General features: G+C 64.7%; 2 protein-coding genes across 3 annotated transcripts; one reads left to right on the plus strand and one right to left on the minus strand.

Annotated features, from left to right (window-relative positions):
• Positions 1–62: 62 nt before the first annotated feature.
• LOC106739355 (uncharacterized) lies at positions 63–16,255 on the minus strand. Its single transcript, XM_059731296.1, has 9 exons — positions 16,132–16,255; positions 11,594–12,761; positions 8,693–8,819; positions 8,528–8,605; positions 5,536–8,398; positions 4,263–4,330; positions 3,831–3,950; positions 3,063–3,445; positions 63–2,680 (listed from the first exon to the last, which is right to left on the minus strand). The coding sequence occupies exons 1-9, from the start codon at positions 16,161–16,163 to the stop codon at positions 524–526; spliced, it is 6,996 nt and encodes a 2,331-aa protein (XP_059587279.1). The 5' UTR covers positions 16,164–16,255; the 3' UTR covers positions 63–523.
• Positions 13,501–16,216, plus strand: CTF1 (cardiotrophin 1). 2 transcript variants are annotated; one of them, XM_059731577.1, is made up of 3 exons: positions 13,501–13,873; positions 15,024–15,165; positions 15,637–16,216. In XM_059731577.1, exons 2-3 carry the CDS (start codon positions 15,097–15,099, stop codon positions 16,069–16,071), a joined length of 504 nt encoding a protein of 167 aa, XP_059587560.1. In that variant the 5' UTR covers positions 13,501–13,873; positions 15,024–15,096; the 3' UTR covers positions 16,072–16,216. The 2 variants fall into 2 exon arrangements, with proteins under 2 accessions (XP_059587560.1, XP_059587559.1); XM_059731576.1 differs by having other exon boundaries at positions 15,047–15,165.
• Positions 16,256–18,753: the final 2,498 nt, after the last annotated feature.

The following is an 18,753-nucleotide window of genomic DNA, read 5'->3' on the forward strand; positions in this document are numbered from 1 at the left end:
CGCCGCCCAGCGCCCCGCCCCCGCGCCCCACGACGCCGGCACGGAGCGAGCCACCGCCGCGCTGCCGTCAGCAGGACTTTAATGAGGAGACACGAGCGCACCGCACCGCACCGCCCGCCACCGCCGCGCTGCTGCTGGAGGCTCCCCGGGAGCTCGCACGGAGGTCGAAGGACACAGGTCCTCGGCCCGGTGCCCTCGCCCGCCGCCGCCACTCTGCCCCGCGCCGCCGCCGCGCCCCGTCAGGCTCGCCACGCGCAGAGCGGAGCGGGGCGGCGACCCAGGCGGCTCTCCCCGCCCCGCCCCGCCCCGCCGTCCTGTCCCGGGCGCTGGCGGTGGTGGTGGCAGTGCACAGGGCGGGCGACAGGAGCACGCGGCGCCGTGCGGCGTCTCTACCGGCCCGGCCCCGTCTCCCCTCCGCGTCCTACCCCTACTTGCCCCACGGCCTACTCTGCCCCCCCAGCTACCCTCCCCTGCCCTCCGGCGGGGCACACCCCCGCCCGCCCGCCCGCCCGGCCCGGCGCCCTCACGGCCCGTCCCCCACGTGGTTCCTTAGGTGCCGCAGCAGCACGGAGTCCTCCCGCAGGCGCTTCCGCCCCGCGCCGGCCCCTCGCGGCCCCGGCCCCTGGCCCCCGCCCTGGGCACGGGGCTCTGGAGCCGGGTCCCCTCCGTCGTCCCCGAAGGCGGTGGAGACGGCGAGGCAAGGGTCGTGACCCGGGAAGCTCTCGCGGCGCCGGAGGGCGGCCATCTTGGCGGGGCGGGCAGCCATCTTGGGGGTCTCCCGCCGTGCCCCGGTGCTACCGAGCCGCTGGCGGATGTGGTCGCGCTGGTGCTGAGTCAGCGCCGCGATGTCCCCGAAGGTCCGGGAGCAGTCAGGGCAGGAGAAGAGCTTCTCGCGCATGTGGCCGATGTGGTGGCGCGCCAGGTCCGCCGCGTCGCGGCACAGCTCCCCGCACCCGGGGCACGGCGCAGGGGCCCCCCCGGGCTCCCGGCGTGGGGGCGGGGGCAGGAGGTCTGCAAACGTCCCCTCTAAGAGCTCCTGGGGTCGGCTCCCCCTGTCCTCGACCTCTCCGGGCACCGGGGATCCTACCATCGTGGGCAGCCAGCACGACGCTGGTGCTGTCAGTCGGTCTCCAAAGCTTTCCCCACATCCATCGCAGATGAGGCCACATTGGTCAGGGCTTGATGGGCTTCCAGGTTGGGCCTGCCGGGCTTCCCCAGCTGCCACAAGAGCCCCTGCTTGCCCCCTCTCCAAGGGGCAAGACTTGGGAGCGTCCAGATGTTGTGTCAACGTTGCGTGGTCTCCAAAAGTCTCCCCGCATGCGTTGCAAATGAGACTGGATTGGATCTTCGGAGCTTGGTCGGGCCCCACGGGACTATCCGATTGGGCCTGGCTGGACCCCAATGGGCTCTCTGACTGGGGCCCTGGTGTGGCCTGGCAAGACTCATGAATGTCCAGGTGTTGCGTCAACGTTGAGTGGTCTCCACCGGTCCCTCCGTCGCTGGGCTGGAGGTCGTGGCCTTCCCGTGACCTCCGGGGACCCCTTGATTGGATCTTCTGGACCTCGCTGACCCCACAGGGACCTCCCGGTTGGATCTGGCTGGACTCCACGGCATCACCGGGCAGGATCTCCTGGACTTCCCCCGACTCCTGGACAGCCCCAGGTGGGATCTCCCGGTCCCGATCAGGGCCCGGCCTCTCCCGGCAATCCTGGTGGGTATCCAGGTGCCGTGTCAACGCCACCTGGTCCCCAAAGCTCTGCCCGCACCCGCCACAGATGAGCACGGCTGGCGCCTCGTCGTCCTCTTCCTCCACCGCCTCGCCGTGCTGCCCACGGCGGTGCTGGCGCAGCTCCTCAGGCCGGGCAAAGCGGTCGCCACAGGACCGGCAGACGTGGGGCCGCTCCTCCATGTGGATGCGCTCGTGGGTGATGAGGTTGGAGCTCTGGGAGAAGCGCTTGCCGCACTCGCGGCACCGGTACGGTTTCTCGCCCGTGTGCGTGCGGCGGTGCTGGACCAGGTGGGAGCTGCGCACAAAGCTCTTCCCGCAGTCGGGGCACTGGTAGGGCTTCTCCCCCGTGTGGATGCGCTGGTGCCGGATGAGGGTGGAGCTCATGCCGAAGGCCTTGCCGCAGTCCCCGCAGCGGTATGGCTTCTCCCCGCGGTGGATGCGGAGGTGCAGGGTGAGGTTGGAGGCCAGGCTGAAGCTCTGTCCACATTCGGCACAGGCGTGGGGCCGGGCCTCCGTGTGGCTGCGCTGGTGCCGGGCCAGAGCCGAGCTGAGCCCGAAGGTCTTGCGGCAGGTGGGGCACTGGTAGGGCTCCACCCCCATGTGCAGGCGCTGGTGCTTGACCAGCGTGGCGCTGTGCCCAAAGGACTTGCGGCACGTGGGGCACTCGTACGGCTTCTCGCCCGTGTGCGTGCGCTGGTGCTGGATGAGCTCCGAGCTCTGGATGAAGGTCTTGCCGCAGTCGCCACAGCGGAAGGGCTTCTCGCCGGCGTGGATCTTGCGGTGCTTCACCAGATTAGCGCTCTGCGTAAAGCCCTTGCCGCAGGTCGGGCACTTGAAGGGCCGCTCGCCCGAGTGCGTGGCCTGGTGCTGCAGCAGGTCCGAGCTGCGGTAGAAGCTCTTGGGGCAGGCGGCGCAGCGGTACGGCTTCTCGCCCGTGTGCGACCGCTGGTGCTGGTGGGGGGGGAGATGGGGGGGGTGTTCAGGTCGAGAATCCAGGCTCCCAGCGCCCCTGCTCCTGCCCCCCTGCACCCGAGAACCCAGGGGTCCGGGCTCCCTGCCCCCACCCCCCCACATATGGGCTCCCAGCCCCACTGGTCTCACCCCGCTCCCACCCCACAGAACCCAGGCATCCAGACTCCCAGCCCCACTGCTCCCCCCCAGATAACCTCAGTGCTGGGTCCTACGGATGTGACCCACACTCTCCGGGAAAGGCTGGCGGGTTGGGAGCCTGGCTCACCTGGAAGAGGCGGGGGTCAAAAGCCCGGACACCTGGGTCCCCCACAGGCCATCAGAGTGGAGCCCGCATGCCTGGGACCCCCCGGCCCAGCCCTACCTTGATGAGGTTGGTGCTCTGGCTGAAGGCCTTGCCGCAGTCACGGCACTGGTAGGGCTTCTCACCGGTGTGGGTGCGCAGGTGCTGGGCCAGGTTGGAGCTCCAGCTGAAGGCCTTGGCGCAATGGGCGCAGCGGTACGGCTTCTCGCCCGTGTGCGTGCGCCGGTGCTGGACCAGGTGCGAGCTCTGCGTGAAGCCCTTGCCGCAGTCGGGGCAGGTGTTGGGGCGCTCGCCCGTGTGCACCCGCCGGTGCCGCTGCAGCTTCGACCACTGCCCAAAGGCCTTGCCGCAGTCCCCGCACGCGAAGGGGCGCTCTCCCGGGCCCCGCCGTGACCCGGTGCCCGGGGCCGGGGGGGTGGGGGCGGCCACCGCGGGCCATGGCTCTGCAAGGGAGACAGGCACAGTCAGGGAGAAACGGAGGGAGACAAGGGCAGACAGAGAGGGACATCTAGTAGATGGAGACACATGCAGACAGACAGACAGGCAGCCTCTACACAAGCATTTACTGTGGAGTAAAGTGCTGCAGGTAGATACCGAAGAGCAAACTGCTGCAGGGTAAGCGGGGATAAGCTGGCATCTACACGGGCCTGTGTTAAAGCGTGTTAATGCCATGTCTGGACTGGCATGGGACTCAGGTTAGTCCCACATCAGTCCACACACACTACTGGGTTACTGCACAGTAAGGCGTCTACACGTGCGTTACTGTGCAGTCACAACTCGAGTGTCAATTTGATCCCTGTGTGATGCAGGGCTCACACTGCCGCCCACGTTGGTGTAAGTTGTCCGAGGCCCTGCGCAGTACGGGCGTGCGTGTGTGGTTGCACGCCTGCACTGCACGGTCGTTCTCGGTTACCAAAATTAAAGCGCAGTAAGTGTGGATGGATACACCTGCAGATGTGGAATAGGCGGATGGAGACAGAGGTGCAGAGAGACGGGCGGACGGACGTGTCGCGGGGGGAGACGCATCGAGACAGTGACATCGAATAGACGGACACCCAGAGAGGGACGGACAGACAGATGCAGAGAGACACGCAGGCGGAGACAGACGGACACGCTGCAGACGGGGGACGCCGAACGGATGGACACAGAGCGAGAGAGATGGCCGGGGAGACGGCGGGTGCGCGTGCAGACGGACAGAGGGCTCGGGCGGCGCGCGGAGCTGGACAGACAGAGCAGGCGGGGCCCCCGCCCCTTCCTTACCTGTGCCGGGGGCGCGGGCGTCCTTGTGCCCCGGCTCCATGCCGGCGGCGCGGGCGGGGCTGGACAACCTGGGGGGCGAACGCAGCGTGACCGCCGGGAAAGACCCCCGCCCGCCCCCGCTCCCAGCCCCGGCGGCACGCGGGCGGGCGGCCGCGGTCCCGTCCAGGCGCCGACAAGGTCTGCCCCCGCTTGGCCGCAGGGCGCGCCGCGGGCGGGCGGGCGGGCGGGGGTCTGGGAGCGCGGATGCCCGGGGCCCGGGGGCGTCTGGGAGCCCGGCCTCCTTGGTGTCCCGGCGGGGAGCAGGGGTTTGGGGGCGCGGCCGCCGGAGTCCCGGGGGGGGGGGGGGTCCCTGCCCGCCGCAGCGCAGCGCAGCGCTCGCGGGGCCGGGCCGACGGTGACTGGGGCCGGGAGGGAGGGGCCCGGCCGGAGCCCACCCCCTCCCTCGCACACGTCACTTCCCGCGCCCCTCTGCGCCCGCAACTCTGTGCTCCTTAACCCTTTCGCCCCCTGCTCGGGCCCCGCGGGTCTTCCCTGCCTCCTGCGGCGGCGCGGCTCGAGCCGGCCCCGCCCCGCCCCGCCCCGCGGGCGAGTCCTGCCCCCCACACTACACGTCCCGGCACGCTTTGCGGCTCCAGCCTCCCAGCCCCGCCTCCTGCTCGGGCGCGCTGACCCCGGGGGAGGAGCACGGCGTGGCCCCGCCCCTCCCTACCTGTCCGCTCCAGTCTCTCCCGGGCCGCGGGGGCTTCTGGGCCCGCCCGGCTCCGCCGCCGCTGACGCCGCCGCCTGCCCCGCCCCAAGCCCAAGGCCGAGCGCGGCCACCGGCGCCCCCCCAACCCGCCCCTTCCCGAGACAGGCAGCGGTGGACGCCAGCGCTAGAAAAGACCGGTTTATTGCCCGCCTGGGTCGGGCTGCGACGGCGGGGGCAGAGGTCGCTGTCCGGCCCCGGCACACAACCCCCACCCCGGCCTCCTCTCCCGCCCCCGGCAAGGCTGAGGGCCACGATGTGGAGAAGGGCCGTCCCGGCAGGGACAAGGCGGGGAGACCCGCCCGGTCGCCCCTCACGCCGTGCCCTGGCCTACCCCAGCCCTGGGGGGGACCGGAGAGGGCGCCGGCGACCCCCGCAAGATGGTGGGAGCAGTGGGATCCCGGCCTTGCTGGAGGCAGAACAAAGGGTCCCGAGGCGCCCCGCGCAGGCCGGCGGCCCCGGCAGTGGCAGAAGAGATCTCCTCGTGGCGGGGAGGGCAGGACCCAGCGGCAGCTGTCCAATCAGAACAGGAGCTGCGGCAGCTCCGGGGGGCGGAGGAGGTCAGGCGTGTGCCCCGGGCAGGGGTAGGTGGCATCCCCGCAGCCAGCGCGCTGGTGCTGCTGGAGCCGGCCCGGCGTGGAGAAGCCCAGCCAGCAGTCGCGGCACGGGTAGGGCTGGTCCCGGGCGTGCCGCCGGCGGTGCCGCGACAGGCTGGAGCTGTGGATGAAGGTTTTTCCGCAGTCCTTGCACCGGTAGCGCTTGGCGACTGTGGGTGGGAGGGGCCGGGGGGCGGGGAGAGGGGCCCATGGGGCGGGGCCAAGGCTCCGGATTGGCTCTTGGAGGAGCTCTGTAGTGTGCAAGTCTTCCCCGGCGGTGGCAGCGACTGCCTTCCTGTTGGCCAAGCCATTGATAGCTATGATGGCCGCCCTGCCGGTGGCCAGGTTGTCTACTGGGCTGGGCTCTCCGTTGGCCAACCCCTCGATGCCACTGACTTTAACGACCAGTGGGAGGAGCCCAGGCCTGGCCGACAGCCCCAAGACATCCCCCTGGCTCCGCACCCGCTCGGCCCCCAAGCGCTTAATGCCGTTGACTTCCACGATGCCTGGGAGGAATCCCTGCCTGGCCGACACCCCCGTGGTGCTCTGCTGGCTCTCCTCCTCACTGGCCAGCTGCTCACCACCACTGACTTCCATGACCAATGGGATGAGCCCTTGCCTGCCCGACAGCCCCATGATGCCCTTCTGGCTGTCCTCTCCGTTGGCCAACTCCTCAACGCTGTTGACTTCCATGAGCAATGGGAGCTCAGCATCCTCCTTGCACAGGTCAACCCCCAGTGGGGGCAGGGCCCGGGGGCTGCCAGGGTGGGCGCGCCGGTGCCGCAGGCAGGTGGAGGCATCGGCGAAGGCCTTGCCGCAGTCCCCACAGCGGTAGGGGCGCTCGCCCGTGTGCGTTCGCTGGTGCCGGGCCAGCTTGGAGCGGTAGCCGAAGCGCTTCCCGCACTCGGGGCACTGGTGGGGGACAGTGGCCCGGAGGTGGCCGTGCCGGTGCTGCTGGAGCCGCCCAGGCGTGGGGAAGGCCAGCCAGCAGTCCCGGCACGGGTAGGCGGGGTCCCGGGCGTGCCGCCGCCGGTGCCGCGAGAGGCTCGACCCGTGCACGAAGCTCTTCCCGCACTCCCCGCATCGGAAACGTTTGGGGGGCGCTGGGGAGAGACCCGGGCCTGCTGGGTCGTGGCCGCGGGTGGCCTCCTCGCCTGGCCTGAGGTAGATGCTCTTGTCCTCCCAGGTGCCCGCAGTAGCAGACACACCTTCCACATCCTCCTGGGTCGCCACGGGTCTCCCTGGCCATTGGAGGCCCTCCCGGGCGGACATGTCTTCTCCAGGCCCGGGCCCCGCTGTGACCTGATGAAGGCGCCATGTGGTGGGAAACGCTGGGATCTCGTTGGCTGAGCGCTCCGTGGCCAAGGGCGGGGGGTCCATCCTGCTCGGGGGGAGGTCGCCCGTGAGGCTGGGCTCTGCTTTGCCCTCCTGGGTGCCTTCCCTGTTGGCCAGTGCCTCAGCGCCGTTTGCGTCCATGGCCAATGGGATGAGTCCTTGCCTGGCCGATAGTTCCACAATGCCCTTTGGGCTCTTGTCCCCATTGGCTGCCCTCTCAATTCTGTCAACTTCCATGACCAACGGGAGGACTCTCTGTCTGGGCGACAGCCCCATGATGCTCTTCTGGCTCTCCTCCCCATTGGCCAGCTGCTCACCACCACTGACTTCCATGACCAATGGGATGAGCCCTTGCCTGCCCGACAGCCCCATGATGCCCTTCTGGCTGTCCTCTCCATTGGCCAATTCCTCAATGCTGTTGACTTCCATGACCAAGGGGAGCTCGGCACTCTCCTTGCACAAGTCGACCCCAGCCCCAGTGCCCTCCCACTGCGGGGGCAGGGCCCGGGGGCTGCCAGGGTGGGCGCGCCGGTGCCGCAGGCAGGTGGAGGCATCGGCGAAGGCCTTGCCGCAGTCCCCACAGCGGTAGGGGCGCTCGCCCGTGTGCGTTCGCTGGTGCCGGGCCAGCTTGGAGCGGTAGCCGAAGCGCTTCCCGCACTCGGGGCACTGGTGGGGGACAGTGGCCCGGAGGTGGCCGCGCCGGTGCTGCTGGAGCCGCCCAGGCGTGGGGAAGGCCAGCCGGCAGTCCCGGCACGGGTAGGCGGGGTCCCGGGCGTGCCGCCGCCGGTGCCGCGAGAGGCTCGACCCGTGCACGAAGCTCTTCCCGCACTCCCCGCACTGGAAGCGCCGGGGCATGGCTGGTGTTTGGGGCCCTGTTTCTTCCAGGCCGAGCCCTCCGCCCTCTGGCATGCCCTCTCCGGTGGGCCCAGCCACACCGGGACCCTCTACCATCTCTCCTTCGCCGGGTCCGCAGCCGATAGCCTCCAGGGCACTCAATCTCATCCCCGGGCAGCCAGCAGGGTCCCGGATGTCGCGCTCAGCTTCGTGCCCACTCTTAAGCGCCGAGCTTAGGTCTGGGTCCTCCTGGTGCTCTTCTCTCGTGCGTGCATCGTCCTCGGCCGCCTTCCCTTGGGAGCCCCCACCACGGCGACAAAGGTGCACGCCCACAAGGCCCCGGCAGCAGCCATCGCACCGGATCCAGCCCCGGCAGGCCAGGTGGGGACTCCCAGTGGCTTTGGGTGCTGCGGGGGCGGGGGTCCTGGGGCACCCGGCACTCCGGGAAGGGCTATCGCGGTGCCAGAAGGTTTTGCCACAACTGGGGCACGTCGGGGGGTGGTGCAGGTGTGCCGGGTGCTGGGATAGGAGGGTCCCACAGGGCTCTGCCACTGGTGGAGGATTCTGGGATGCTGGAGGTCTTGGAGTCATGGCCCTCTCCTCCTCTTGGTTGTCACTCTTGGTACCTACGAATCAGAGCGGGGTAGAGGGAAGTCTCCTAATTGGAGGCAGATCCGAATCGGAGTCGACGGCCCAGCCTGGACCTGCGGGATGGGAGAAGGTGGGGGCCTGGCCTTGCCCCCATGGCCACTCACCTGCAGGGAGGCCTGGGGGCCACGGCTCCTCGCCTCGCTCCATCCGGAAGATGACGGCCAAGTCGGGGACAGGGAACCCTGCGCAGGGGTGTGGGAGAGAGACAGGAAGTGGGCGGGCAGGACAGATAGGACAGGAAGTGGGGGGTGGGACTGCCTCCTCCTTACCCAGTGACCGCACATGGCTGTAGTTCTCCCGCAGGACGTCCCGGTAGAGCCGCCGCTGCCCGTCGTCCAGGAGGTGCCACTCGTCCGGGGAGAAGCGCACGGCCACGTCCTCGAACGACACCACCGTCTGCGACCACCGGGGGCACTGCTCAGCACCGGGCTGCGGGTGCCCCCATCCCAGCTCCTGCCCCAGGGCATTGTGGGGGGAATCCCAGCCGCTCCCCCCAGACCTTCCCTCCTGGTTTAGGCATGGTGGGATGCCACGGAGACTTTCCAACCTGCCTCAAGTGCATGCTGGGAAGGGGCTCCTGGTGCCTGATGCATTGTGGGAAATCCCAGCGGCTGCCCCCCCCCCAGTCTTCATCTATTAGGAAAGAATGGGACATAAACGACAGAAATGGATGACTTTGGAGCCAGGTTTGTGGGGTGGAAATGGCTGAAAGTGGGAACGTGGGACGGGGGCAAAACAAAATGGGAAAGAGCCGCTTCCTGCCGGGTCTGGGACGTCCTGCGTGGGCTTCAAAGGGAGGGGGCGGCACGGGAACGAACTAGGAAACATGAACGATGAGGTACAGATGTCTGCACCTAGGCACATTTATGTATCTCCTATATTTTGTGTGTTGTGTGTATTCTTATATATATATTTCTCTATATCTACAGATATCTATATGTGCATATGTGCATGTGTGTCTATAAATTATCTCTGTACATACATATATATATATATATATATATATATATTCTCTGTATGTGTGTTATATAGATATGCATGTGTGTGTGCGCGCGTGTGTGCGTATTGACTGGCAGCTGTCAGTCTTGGGAGACCAAGATCTTGGCTTTGGTGGGTTACTGGGCACTAGCACCATATGCACACTCACAGACACACACGTATATCTTACCACTGAAAGAAAAGAAAAGAAAGCAGAAGAAAAGGAAAAGGAAAGGAAAGGGAAAAAGAGAAGGGAAAAAGGAAAAGAAAGAAAAAGAGAAAATACAAAAGAAAAAAAAGAAGGAAAGAGAAAGAAAAAGAAGAAGAAAAGAAGAGACAAAAGAAAATAGAAAAGACAAGCCCACAAAGACAGCCCAGAAAACCACCGGGAGGGAAGGAAGGAAGACAGACAAGCCACCAGGAAAGGAAATGGAAGGGAAGGAAACCTCAAAAAGTAAACCCAGAAAACCACCAAGGAAGGAGAGGAGAAAACCTAAAAACACCACCCAGAAAACCACCCAAAACCCCAACCCAACCCTGGCAAAGAGACCCCTCTCTATACTACCCCCCCAACCAATCCTAAACGGGTAAAAGAAAAAACCCAAGGAAACAAAATAACCCCCCAAACAAGCCCATTAGCCCCTGATGAACCCCAACCCGCCCAAAGCACACCATCCGAAGCCCACAGCCACCCAGAAAGGTTGGAAGAGACCAGCAGGGACCAACAAAGCCAACAACCCCTCTCAAAATCCAAATATGAAACCCATGAACCCCCCAAGACATCCGAACAAAAATAGAAACAACCCAATGAAATACCCTTCCAAACCCCAATTAATGCCCCCCCCCCCCCAAAAAACATGGGAAAACCCAGGAAAAACCCACCAGAAGCAGAAAAAGCCCCCAAACCCATTACAAATCCCACAAAACAAGCAAGAACCCAATGAAAGCAGAAAAAAACCCAAACCCCCCAAACATGAGAAAAGCCAGCAAAAACCCAATGAAAGCAGAAAATCCCACACCAATAACAATCCCACAAAACATTCAAACCCAAACCAGCAGGAATCTGAGAAAAGCACAAAAACACCCAAAACCCAACTCAAAACCCACAAAACCCCAAGACATTCAAACAAACTCACCCGAACCCAATGAAACCAAAAGAAAATCCTTGTGAACATCAAAAACACAGAAATAAAGACCCAGGAGGAGCCCAGGGAAACCCAACCCCCAAAAGCCCCAACCACCAGAAACAAGGCAATTAAGCCCTCCATGAACCCCCAAACCCTCCAAAGCATGAAAATAAAGGTAGAGTAAGGCCCCCGTGCATCCGAACCCCACAAAAGCCTCCCCCTGCCACAACCCCTCCAAAATATTAAACTAAATGTGTAGGAAGAACCCGAGAGAAGCCAAACCCCGATGAAACCCCCTGAAGCAGGACCTGGGACAGCCACTGCAATGAGCGGGAGACAGGTTTCAAACCCAAGGGGAAAAGAACCATATGGACCATGAGTCTGGCCAGCTGGGGAGGGCCAAGATGGCTGCCACCACCAACTGGGGCAGGCCAAGATGGCCAACTGCAACCAGGGGGGCCCAAGATGGCTTCCTCCAACCATGAGGGGGGCCAAGATGGCCGTCGCCACATGGGGGAACATGAGGGATGCCCCTGAGTTTGGAGGGGCCAAGATGGCCGCATCCAACCAGGCTGGGGAAGGGCAAGATGGCCGCTTGCAACCAAGATGGGGTCAAGGTGGCCACCTACAAGTTGAGGGTGGGGCTAATGTGGCCACAGCCAACCACAGTAAGGCCAAGATGGCTGCCACCCACCAGGTGGTCACGATGGCTGGCTCCAAGTTGGGGGTGGGGCTAAGATGGCCACATCCAATCACAGGAAAGCCAAGGTGGCTCCCAGCACCAACTGCAAGGGGGGTCCAAGATGGCTGCAGCCTAGATGGACCCCGGCAACCAGAAGCGTGGGGGACACCGAGATGGCCGCCACCAACCAAGACGGTTACTGGTGATGACCAGAGCGGGGCCCAGATGGCCGTTGATGACCAGAAGGAGTCCAAGATGGCCACTGGCAACTGGGGGGGGATAAGAGAGCCACCTCCAATGGGGAGGATGTCAAGATGGCCACTGTCATGCTGTCCAGGCCACACAGGCACCACGGGTAACCACCTGGGGACGCCGGCTCTCACCTCGGGGCCCTGGGTCCCGGCGTCCGGCCGCCCCCGCTCGAAGGCCTCAGCCCAGGCCACTGCTTGGGCACAGGTCCAGGGCCCACGTGCCCGCACCCACCGTTGCGTCTCCATGGGCAGGATGGCCAGGAACTGCTCCAGCACCAGCAGCTCCACCACCTGCTCCCGGGGCCTCTGCTCAGGTGCCAGCCAATGGTGGAAGAGTTGTCGTAGGCGGGCACAGGCCTCCCGTGGGCCCCGGGCCTCCTCGTAGCGGAAGCCCCGGAAACGCTGGCGCCAGGTCTCCAACATAGCTGCTTCGTCCCTTTCCAACAGGGCTGCCTGGCCCCCTTCCAAGATGGCTGCCATGCCCGCCGCTGAGGTGCCTGCAATGTCTGTTTCCAAAATGGCCACCCACGGGGTGGTTGATTGATCCGTATTCACTCCTGGGGTGGGTGCCTTGTCAGCTTCTAACATGGTTGCCTTGTTGGCCCTCAGGTTGGTGTCTGGGTTTATTTTTAAGATGGCCGCCTGGCCCATCACTGATGTGGCAGCCTTGCCCTCTTCCACCATGGCCACCTTGTTGGCCCTCAGGTGGGCCGTTTCCAAGATGGCCGCCTTCTGGACCATCAGGGTGGCAGCTTGGGCGGTATCCAAGATGGCTGCCACTGAGCGCCCACCTGCTTTGGCCACTTCCAAAATGGCCGCCACATCCGTGTCCAAGATGGCTGCTGTATTGGTCCCAGGATTGGCTGGCTTGGCCTTCCTGAAGATGGCTGCCATCGGGGCCCTTGGCTTGGCTGCCTCTGTGGCCCTCAAGGTGGGTGCGGGGCCTGGCGCCAAGATGGCTTCCCCACCCCGTCCCAAGATGGCCGCCTTCTGGCCCACGGTGTCCACGACGACCGCCTTCCCTGCACCCGCTGCCAAGATTGCTGCCTTGCTGCCCCTGTTGGAGCCCATGTCCGCGACGACTGCCATCCCTGTGCCCACTGCCAAGATGGCCGCTGCCGTCCCACAATCCTTTGCGGCACCAGGCCCGGGCAGGACCTGGTGGCTCCGCACCTCCCAGCGCTGGGGCCGAGTCTGCGGGGTCGCCGCGGCAACCAGCCCTGTCGTCGGCATTGCCATTGCTGCCCTGGCCTCCTGGTGTTTCCCAGAATCCTTTGCAGCTCCTGCCAAGGCTGGAGGCCTGTGGGACAAAGGGGGGTGGCGGTTAGAGAGGACCCAGGGGACCGTGACCCTTGACCCCTGACCCCTGAGGGATGCCGTGACCCCGGCCCGGCAAACCCAGGGTCCAGGCTCCCAGAATGCCCTGCTTCCCCCTCAGGGAGCCCAGCCCCCCCGCCCCGAACCCAGGCGCCTGGGCCCCTTTGTCCCCCCACACCCACCGGGTGCAGGCTTGGGGCCCGGCCCCGCCCAGGACGTGAGCAGTGCTGCCTGCCCGCCCAATGGCAGCCCCCCGTCCCGCCCCTGCTGCTTGCCCATTGGCTGCTGGCCCAGCTCCTCCTGCAAGGGGGGAAAGCCTGCAGTTAACCCCTTCTCTGCCGGGCACCACCGAGGGGGGTGGGGGAGGGAGCCCAGATGCCGGGGTTCTCGGGGTGGGGGGGACTATGGGGGTTGGGAGCCTGGGTTGTCTGGGGTGGGGGGGTAGGGGTTTAGGAGCCCTGACACCTGGGTTCTCGGTGGGGGTGGGGGGGAGCAGGGGGGCTGAGAGCCCTGACACCTGGGTTGTCTGGGGTGGGGGGGTGGGGGGAGTAGGGGGTTTAGGAGCCCCAACACCTGGATTCTCGGGGGGGGGAGCAGATGGGCTGGGAGCCCTGACACCTGGGTTGTCCGGGGTGGGAGGCGGTAGAGGGTTTAGGAGCCCGGCCGCTGGGGTGGGAGCAGGGGGGAATGGGAACCCCGACACCAGGGTTCTCGGGGGGGGGGGGACTGGGAGTAGGGAGTTTAGGAGCCCAGACACCCGGGTTTTCTGGGTGGGGGGTGGGAAGCAGGGGCTTCTGGGAGCCTGGACACCTGGGGGGAAACTGAGGACAGGCATAGATGCCAGGGGTCTGGACTCCCCCCACCCCACAGAACCCAGACGTCCGGGTTCCCAAACCCCCTACTCCCACCCCCCACCCTAACGAGCCTGGGTGTCCGGGCTCCCAGAACCCCCTGCTCCCCCCCTTCCCCCGCCCCAGGGAACCCAGGCGTCCTGAGCTCAGACGCCTGGAATCCAGGGGGGGGGGGGGGGCAGGGCCATATAAGGCCCCCGCGGCCCAGCTCGGGCGCAGCTCGGAGCCATGGAGGTGCTGGCAGGTAGGGCCCAGACGCCGGGGTTCCCTGCGGGGGGAGCAGGGGGTTCTGGGAGCCCAAATACCTGGGTCCCCCAGGGCTTGGGGTGAGCTGGGAGCCCAGACGCCGGGGTGGGGGGGTGGGAGAAGGGGGTTTAGGAGCCCGGGCGCCTGGGTTCCCTGGGGTGGAAGGGGTTTAGGAGCCTGCGCGCCTGGGTTCCCTGTGGGGGAGCAGGGGGTTTGGGAGCTCGGACGCCTGGGTCCCTTCAGGTGTGGGGGGAGCCCAGCCACCCGGTTTCCCTGGGTGGGGAGCTGGCCTGGGGGGTGGGAGCAGGGGCAGGCCCGAGCGCCTGGGTTTCTCTCCGCAGCCCTGGGATAATATGGAGGGGGGCAGGTTCTGGGGGTAACTGAGCCCCTTGCCCCCACTCCCCACCCCGAGAACCCAGGCGTCCAGGATCCGCCCCTCGAGCCAACCTGTGCCAGGCATGGAGTGTCCTAGGCTGACCCAGGCGAGCGTGACGGACACATGGGGGCGCCAGGAGAGCCCAGGTGTCCGGGCTCCCAAACCCCCTGCTCCCCCCACTAGGGAACCCAGGCGTGCGCAGCCCTGCCCCCAGCGGTCTCCCATCCAGGCGCTGACTTGGTCTATCCCTGCTTAGCTCCAGGGGCCCGGACACCTGGGGTCCCTGGGGTGGGGTGTGGGGGGCGGCTGGGAGCGCAGAGGGGGTGGGGCAGGCCGGGTGCCAGGACACCTGGGCTCTCTGGGCTGGGCAGGCCCCCCTCCCCCGTCCCGTTCCGGACACCTGGGTCCGCACAATGGCGCGACAGAACGAGACGTTCCCAAGCACGGGGGGGGGGGATTAAACTGGGCTGGCTCCTGCCGCAGAGCTGGGGCACTAACAGGGTGTTATGCTGGGCTGGTGTCCACCCCAGAGCTGGGTGCATCCAAGCACCAACAGGGCATTATGCTAGGCCAGTGCCTGCCTCAGAGCCAGGCACGTGCAAGCTGTATCAAGGCATTACGCTGGGCTGGTGCCTACGCGAGCTGGGCACATCCGAGCACCAACAGGGCGTTACATTGGGTCGGACCCCACCCTAGACCTGGGTGTATCTGAGCACTATCACAGTGTTATGCTGGGCTGATGCCCACCCCAGAGCTGGGCGCCCCTGACCAGGCCATGCCCTCCCCACTCTGCAGTGGACCGGCCCCCAGCCCCGGTGCCCACACCACGCCGCGCCCTGGCCCAGATGCTGCGCCAGGCTGAGAGCCTGAGCCTGCTGCTTCAGCACAGCGCCGAGCAGCTGCTGGCCGACTATGTGAGTGGTGGCCGCGGGGCGGGGGGGAGGGTAGCAGGGGGCTCGCCTGGTCCCCTGGGTGCCCAGGGAGAGCGATGGGATTGCTCTGCCCCATGCTGGAGGGAATCCCAGGCTTTGCCCCGTTCATTCTGGAGCCTATTGGTGGGGGAAGTGGGGATTGAGGTGCACACCCCGGGCACCTGGGGTCCCTGGGGTGGGGGTGCAGGGGGGGAAATCCCAGGCCCGGTCCGTTCACTCTGGACCCTAATGGAGGCCGGGATGGGACCCAGACACTTGGGATCCCCTGGGGTGGGGGCAGAGGCATTTGGAACTGACTGATGGCACAGGGAGGGAGATCCCTCCTGCCCCGCTGCCACTGGGCCCAGGACCCAGGCGGACCCCCCTGTCCCCCCAGTGGAGGGGTCAAAGGTGACGGGAACCCAGGTGTCCTGCCCCCCCCCCCCCGCATCAACTCCATCTCCTCTCTTCTAGGTGCGGCACCAAGGGGACCCCTTTAGCACCCCGAGCTTCCACCCTCCCGCGCCGCTGGGCCTGCCGCCCCCGCCCCGGCCCCCAGGGGGGGACGCCGAGCGCCTGGCAGGCCTGGCTGCTGCTTATGCTGCCCTGCCTGGACTCCTGGGCTCCGTGCGGGCCCAGCAGGCCCAACTCAACCCGGGGGCCGCTGAGCTGCTACGAGGCCTGGAGGCAGGTGCCCGGCAGGCCCGGGGCCTGGCTGGGCACATCGAGGCCGTGGCGGCAGAGCTGGGGGTGGCACTGCCAGGACCGTGGGTGCCCCCCGATGCCCACCCGCCTGCCAATGCCTTCGGCGCCAAGGTGTGGGGGTACTGGGTCTGCCGCCTGCACCGTGACTGGGCCCGGCGCGCCCATGAGGACCTGGGGCTGCTGGCTCGGCGCTATCCATTATGAGGTTGCCCTGGGGTCCCAGGCATCTGGGCAGGTGGCGGGATCTGGGGGGACATGACTGACCTGCATATTTGTTGCGGGTCCAAGATGTTCATCAAGGGGGGATGTTAATTACTGCGGCTGCAATTAATAAAGTATTTTAGTAAGAGCTCGGGCTCAGTGGCTGTCGGGGCGGGGGGGGCAGAGAAAGGGACCCAGGTGTCTGGGGTGCCCCCACACCCCTCAACTCCATGCCAGCTGCCCTCCCCCTGCCTGAGAACCCAGGCGTCTGGGCCCTGCTGCCGTCAACCCCCCAGGCCCCTCTCCCCTGGGACAGACTCCAGGCGTCCAGGCCCCCAGCCCCTGCCACCTCCCCCACTTCCAGTGCAGGGTGCCTGAGCAGCTGTGTGACCTCCAACTCGGGTGCTGTGGTTCCCTGTGGAGACACGAGGCCCTGGTGCCCAGTGCCCTGCTGCACCCCATTGCTCCCCGCAACCCCCACAACAGCCAGGGAGCCCACACACACACATACACACACAAGGAACCCAGGCATCTGGGACACACACTCAAAACCCAGGCATCCAGAGCACACACAAAGAAACCCCCCACGCAGAACACAGGCATCCGGGCCTCCCCCTCTGTTTACAAACGCTTCCTTTCTCTGCTCTCGAGATTTTTGTACAATAAAAGTTTAATGACATTTATAAAAAGGCGCCGGGCCAGGCGCAAAGTATCCAATCCACAACTTATTAACATATGTACACAGAGGAAGCCGAGAAGAGCCAATTAAAAATATATATATATGTATATGTATATATATATATATATATAGGGAAGGGATATCCTGTGGGGGGGGGGGCGGAGGGCTGGGATGTCGGTAGGTCAGCCAGTGTGGTGGCTGTTGCCTGAGCTGGGAGGTCAGTGGGCAGGTGGGGAGGTCATTGGGTAGACTGGTGTGAGCCAGTAGGTTGCTGTGTGGGTTGTTAAGTAGGTAATCATTGGGTAGATGGTATGAGCCAGGAAGTCGTTGGGTGGGTTGTTAGGCTGCTAGGTAGGCCATTAGGCCGTTGGGTAGATGGTGGGAGCCAGAAGATCATTCAGTGGGTGGGTAGGTCGTGTTAGGCCACTGGGTAGACTGGTACACGCCAGGAGGTCATCAAGTGGGTTGTTAGGCCACTAGGTAGGTTGTTAGACCATTGGGTTGACTGGTGTGAGCCGGGAGATCTTCAGTAGGTGGGTAAGTCGTTACGCCACTGGTAGACTGGTGTGAGCCAGTAGGTCATTGGCTAGGTAGGTCATTAAGCCGTTGGGAGAGACTGGTGTGAGCTAGGAGGTGGTTCAGCAGGTGGATAGTAGGTCTTTAGAACGTTGGTGTGAGCCAGGAGGTCTTTGGGTGGGTTGCTAGGTCACTGGGTAGGTCACTGGGTAGACTGTTGCATGAACCAGGAGGTAACTGGGTAGGCCACTGCATAGGTCACTGGGTAGGCTGTTGTGTGGTTCGGGAGGTCGTTGGGCAGATGGGTTGCTAGGTAGATTGCCGCGCTGTTGGGCAGACTATTGTGTAAGCTGGGAGGTTGTTGGGCGGTGGGTAGGTTGCTAGGTAGGCCGTTAGGTAGACTGGTGTGAGCCAGAAGGTCATCCAGAGGGGGTGGGGGGTGTTGTTAGGTTGCTAGGTATGGCGTTGGACCATTGGGTAAACTGTTGCATGAACCAGGAGTTCATTAGGTAGGTTGCTCGGTAGGTCATTGGGCCATTGGGCAAACTAGTGTGTGAGCCGGGAAGTCATTGGGCAGATGGGTAGGTCACTAGATAGGTCATCAGGCCATTGGGTGGACTGTTGTGTGAGCCAGGCAGTCATTGACTGGGTAAGTAGATCATTAGGTGGGCTAAATAAACCACAGTGTTGTCAGGTAGGTCACTGGTAGGTCAGCATTTCATTGGGTAGCTCAGTTGGCAGGTCATCAGGTGGCTGGGTTGGTTGGCAGTTGGGCCAGTTGGTGTTTCATTCGACAGCTTGGCTGGCAGGTTACTGGGCGGGCAGGTTGGTCGGCTTTTCATAGGGTAGCTCTGTTAGCTGGTTGTTAGGCGGGTGGGTTGGTCAGCATTTCATTGGGTAGCTCAGCTCATAGGTCACCAGGTGGGTTGGTTGGTCATTGGATGGTTGGGTTGATCATCAGCTTGATTGGTGTTTGAGTAGCTCAACTGGCAAGCCATTGGGTAGGTCAGTCAGCCATTGGGTGGGTGGTAGGTCAACGGGTTGGTTGGCGTCGCACTGAGTAGCTGGTAGGTCACTGGGTGGGTCAGCCAGTTGCTGGGTAGGTCAGTATTTCACCAAGTAGTGGTGTTTCATTGGGTAGTTCAGCTGATAGGTCGTTGGGTATGTTGGTATTTCATTGGGTAGCTCAGCTGGTAAGTCATTGGGTGGGTCAGTTAGTTGCCGGGTAGGTCGGCTGGCCACTGGGTTGGCCGGTATTTCACTGAGTAGCTCATCTGGAGAAATCACTTCCTGTCCCCAATGCGCCACAGTGCTTTGGTTTCCGTTTCAAATGTGGCACTTCCTGTCCCAAAGGCCATGGCACTTCACTTCCTGTCCCAAACATCATGGTGCTTTGCCGTCTCGCATACTGCATCACTTCCTGTCCCAGCCCAATGACACACCTCTTCTTGTCCCAAAAGGCAAGGGCACTTCACTTTCTCTCTTGAATG

The sequence above is a fragment of the Alligator mississippiensis genome, chromosome 7 (assembly GCF_030867095.1).
Source record: "Alligator mississippiensis isolate rAllMis1 chromosome 7, rAllMis1, whole genome shotgun sequence".
Taxonomy (NCBI): domain Eukaryota; kingdom Metazoa; phylum Chordata; order Crocodylia; family Alligatoridae; genus Alligator; species Alligator mississippiensis.